The sequence below is a fragment of the Spinacia oleracea genome, chromosome 3 (assembly GCF_020520425.1).
Source record: "Spinacia oleracea cultivar Varoflay chromosome 3, BTI_SOV_V1, whole genome shotgun sequence".
NCBI classification, from domain to species: domain Eukaryota; kingdom Viridiplantae; phylum Streptophyta; class Magnoliopsida; order Caryophyllales; family Amaranthaceae; genus Spinacia; species Spinacia oleracea.
Genome location: NC_079489.1, coordinates 91,529,830 through 91,534,860, shown reverse-complemented (window position 1 = coordinate 91,534,860; position 5,031 = coordinate 91,529,830). Strand labels below are relative to the sequence as shown.

The 5,031-nt window shown below is 35.2% G+C and overlaps 1 protein-coding gene across 1 annotated transcript; it reads right to left on the bottom strand.

Annotated features, from left to right (window-relative positions):
- Positions 1-3,658: 3,658 nt before the first annotated feature.
- LOC130469861 (uncharacterized) lies at positions 3,659-4,831 on the bottom strand. The gene has a single exon (XM_056839376.1). It carries the CDS (start codon positions 4,829-4,831, stop codon positions 3,659-3,661), a length of 1,173 nt encoding a protein of 390 aa, XP_056695354.1.
- Between the last annotated feature and the right edge of the window lie 200 nt (positions 4,832-5,031).

Sequence of the window (5,031 nt, the reverse complement as noted above, 5' to 3'; positions counted from 1 at the left end):
TCAAGGAGTTGGAATAAACGATTTGATGAAGCAGTCAATAAGTTTGGTTTCATCAAGAATCAGGACGAATCTTGTGTATACAAGAAGGTCAGTGGGAGTAAAATTGCATTCCTAGTCTTGTATGTTGACGACATACTGCTTATTGGAAACGACATTCCTATGTTGGAGGCTGTAAAGACTTGGCTCGGGAAGTGTTTCTCAATGAAGGACTTAGGAGAGGCACAATACATGTAACGCCCCGACTTCTAAACACCATTAATTAGGTTAATTACCTTTAATTAGCAGCGGAAACCCTAATTTAGTCGGAGCGTCACTGCCGTATCTCCCTCGTGGGAAATACAAGGCGACATAACCTTTTTAAATTTACACACATAAATATTAAAATCTAACTTAATACTTGAAATTAAACTTAGAGTTTAATTAATACATCCATTATTACTAGTGAGACATGGTTATCTTTATCGATCGTGAATTTGATGGTTGCATCCTCACTCTAAGGCATCCCATGATCTTCTTCGTACCTAAAACAAAAGCAACATCGTGAGCCGAGGCCCAGTAACATACCACCCTAACAACGTAAATTCATTTCAATTCATTTTATTTAATTTGCAATCAGGGAGAATAGAATATAGTAAATCACTTTCATAAAATCATTATAATAAAACATTATTTATAACTTGAAACTTTAATAGTTCCCATTATCTTTCATAAATCATTCATTTTACTTGGTAACTGACAAGTTAGCCTTGCGGGACGTCTCCCACCTTGCGATAGTCCTCAAGGAGCATTCTCCCTTGTTGGACATACGCCCGTACCTAATTAATTTCTTTTTTTAGCTCGCGGTAACCCTCAAGGAGCACTCTCTTTTGTTGGGTGTTCCGCGGTACGGCGGTACGTACACGACCTAGAAATAGTAACCCCACTAACTGCCAGAACCGGTTACACTTGCATTTATCATGTTTCGTATCTTATTAATAACTCATAAACATCATCTTATAAAATCATTCATAAACATATTTAAATATCATTATTCACAAAACACACTTATAAACATATTTCATATCCCACAATCCAATAAAAACATATCATTATAAACATATTTCACAATCTCATAAAACACATTTCATAAGGGGATTGTGGGTGTTAGCAATAGATGTTACCTCAACCGTAGTTTATATTTCCTGTTTGATGGACCGTTCTTCCTGAGCCCCGAGGGTAGATATCTTCTAATATAAAATAAGTATAATTACAATTAGTATTAAAAACGATAAATACGATAAGACTATTTTCCTTTAAATAATAATGATAATTTTAGTTTTTAATTTCATATCATGAATTTCATCTTTAAGACAAATTAATAACTTATTATATTAATATTCAACATTTAAATTCATTTTCTTTTTTTTTTAGAAAACAATAATGTAGTCCAATATTATAGTAGTACTAGTTACGTATGATGTTTAGTATAAAACTTAATGATAAGCATGGAAATCTGAAAATGAAACATGTTATAGGCTTACAAGTTACGGCTTACCCAAAAGCCCAATTAAACAAGATGGGCCAGCTTATTAGGAGAGGAGTGAAGGAAATCAAAGTTTGCTCCTGCTCTCCTGGAACAAAGCAAACGCAAGGAAGCAGGGAAGGCAAATCATCAAGGCACGAAAGGGAAGGAAGGAGGTGGACGGGCGGCGCTGGGCGGCGGTCTGCTACCGGAGGGAAGGGGGAGGCGCGTCACAAAAGCACGCCAGGACGGCGACGCTGATGGTGGTAGGGGCGGCACCGCCGCGGTAAGGGAGGCAGGGGAAAAAATTGCGGGCGGGATAAGGGGGAAGGAAGTGGTAATGCTTGGTCGGTTCTTGGAGCAGGAGGCAGAGGGTCGAAGGAAAGGAGAGAGGCGGCGGGATTTGATTGTGGTGGTGGTTGGGCAGTGGTGGTGCCGGTGGTGGTTAATGGTGGTGGTGGTTCAAAACCGAGAAGAAGGTAATAAAATGGTGAAAATCTTCATGGTTATCAATGGTGAAAACTTGAAATGGAATGTTGTTTGATTTGCAGATTCTAAACAAATTAGGGAGCTATTTATAGCCATGAGGTTGTCCATCTACGTAATTGATGATCTCAATTGCAAAATTTGCAGATGACAAATGTAAGAAAATAGGAATAAGCAATTGATGAGTAATGAAATCTAGTAGTTTTAGGGAAGTGAATCAACAAGGCTAAAGTTAATAGATGTAATAGATGGCAAGCTCCATGGCTGCCAAATGCTGGTTCTTACACGGCAGAAAAGAAGAAAAGAAAGAGTTGACTTTGGTTTCAATGAGTCAAGAGGGACACTTTGGTAAATATGAAAAGTTGTACAATTTTCAGAACTTTTATGGCTATATTTAGGAATTGATATAAATAAGAATGTTTAATTAAAACCAGAATTTGAAATAATTCTTTACAAAATATTGATAACATAAAATAAATTTAATTTTCGAATAAATTAAGAATATTACAAATTATTAAAAATTCGAAATAACTAAGATATAACAAGGTAGGTTAAGCTCGTAAAATTAAATTATAAAATCTTAAAAATAAAGCGTGTAACGATATTAAAATTCAATCGCAATAAAACTTCGTTAATTAAAATCATAATTTGAAATTAGGATTTAAAACGGTTTTAAGCTAAATAAAATAATTTAGCATAATTAATCAAGTTTTAAAAATCCGGGGTATTACATTCTTAGCCCCTTAGGAAAAAGTTTCGTCCTCGAAACTTGAAAATTTAGTTGTATAAAATGGTTGTTGAAAATCGAAAACATTCGTATAAAAGTATGCTATTTTATTTTAAAACCAAGATCTCACAATTTCATATCGATTCCAACAATGTCTAGCCTTCAGTCCGCCATTTTCTCTTATGACTCCGCTTCGACTAGAGACCTAGAATCGAAGAGTAAAGAACACAAAAGGGGAAAATTAAATATTGATCCTTAATCGTCATTAAGGTCAATTACATTCCGCCATCGTCTTTCGTATCTCCACTTTACTTCATAAAATAGGATCGAGGAGCAAAGAACATAAAAGGGGCAAACTTGTTAGCATAGACTAAGCTCCCATTTTACTTTGTGATATCCCGTTTGAAAACATTTTCTACCAAAGATAAAAATTATAATTCATAAATTATACATACATATATATATATATATATATATATATATATATATATATATATATATATATATATATATATATATATATATATATATATATATATATATATATACATATATATATATATATATATATATAATGAAAATAAATATTTACCTAACAACTAGAATACTCAAATAATTTGTAAAAGCCATTTATTATAACAATCTCGTACTCTGAGCTCAGGAGAACTTCCATCGAAGACAACTTACTTGTATAACGATTAGATTACCAATACAATCATGTCAGCATAAACATAATCCATAAAGCATATCATAAACACATAATTCTTTATTTGAAAATTTCACATTTAACATAAACATAACATTCATATAACTAATGATGGTAATACATCTTAGTTTGATACTTGCTTAGCGCATACCACTTTCAAATTTTCCATCATTTATTCTAAACTATTTCCTCTAGATGTTCGATCACGCGTTTTCAAAAGGTAATTTTGCTTCATTCTTCACTCCATACTAGCGAAGTCGTCATTGTCATTTGCATCATCGTCCTTTCCCTGCATTAAAAACACTCTTCCATTCGAAGTTGGTCCACGTGGGGGATTACGGTTGAAATTTGTAGCGCCACCATTTCCTTTGTTCACATTGTTTCTCTTATCACCCCTCTCTCTGTGTATTTGCGGAAAATCTCTGATTTGGTGATCTTTGCTACCACATTTGAAGCAATCTCGCGTACCAATTCGACATTCTTTCTCAGTATGGTTCCATCTTCCACACTTGGCGCATCCACGATTCTTGTTAAAGTTTTGGTTTCCGTTGTTCCCTCCTTGATAGCTAACATTTTGTTTCTTATTGTTCGGTTGATTTTCTTCGAAGTTTCCTTTTCGTTTTCCAAATGTTTCTTCTCGAAGCTTGATAATTCTTTCGACGTTAATTACTCGATCGTACAACTCTTGGAAAGTGGAAATTCTAGAACTCGAAAGACGATCACGGATCTCAATGTTTAATCCTCCTTCAAATCGATTCATCCTTTGCCTATCAGTAGTCACCAGGTCAGGGGCAAATCGAGCAAGCTCATTGAATTTCACTGTATATTCTAGAACATTCTTCTTTCCTTGACTCAATTTGATAAATTCCGATTCCATTTGCAGTTGCAGAGAATAGGGATAAAATTGTTCCCGCGTAGCTTCCGTGAGCTTTTCCCAACCAAAACCAGGCTCATTTTGGATTCCTTTAACACTTTTCCACCACAGGTTGGCTTGTCCTTTCAAGTAAAAGACGGCGTAGTTGACCTTCCATTTCTCGGGGCATTGAGTTGCATCTAATAACTTCTCCATATCGCTAATCCATTCCTCAAATTCAGTAGGGTCTGGCTTGCCATCATAAGTAGGGGGTTTATGAGAAGCGAACTTCTTGAACATGTTGGAGCATTCTTCTTGCTCTGACCTTGGCTTCTGACGATTTCCTTGCAGAAGTTCTGACATTATCAATCTCATTAAGTCCATTCGATTATCACTCGTTTCTCCTGGGGTGTCACCGAAAATGGGATCCTTGCGCAATTCTTCAATTCTTTCTTTCATTCCTTCCATCGTTAGTGCAGATTTGTGATTACCATTTCCATCGTTAACATCATCATAGTTTCTAGCGCCACTAATAGGAATACTCCCGCTTGAAGCCATTGTCGATCTGATCGCAAGGATACAATGCTTAAGATAATCTTTTCTTCGTGAAACTAGACTAAGAAATTTTGCAAATCATAATAAAGAAAACATTCTCGTCACGTTCCCCGTTCCTATCACTCACACTCATTTCATTTTAACTTAGCATGATTTTAACATATTCTTTTTAACTTGTTCCTTAAAACTCTTTGCCTAAAGCC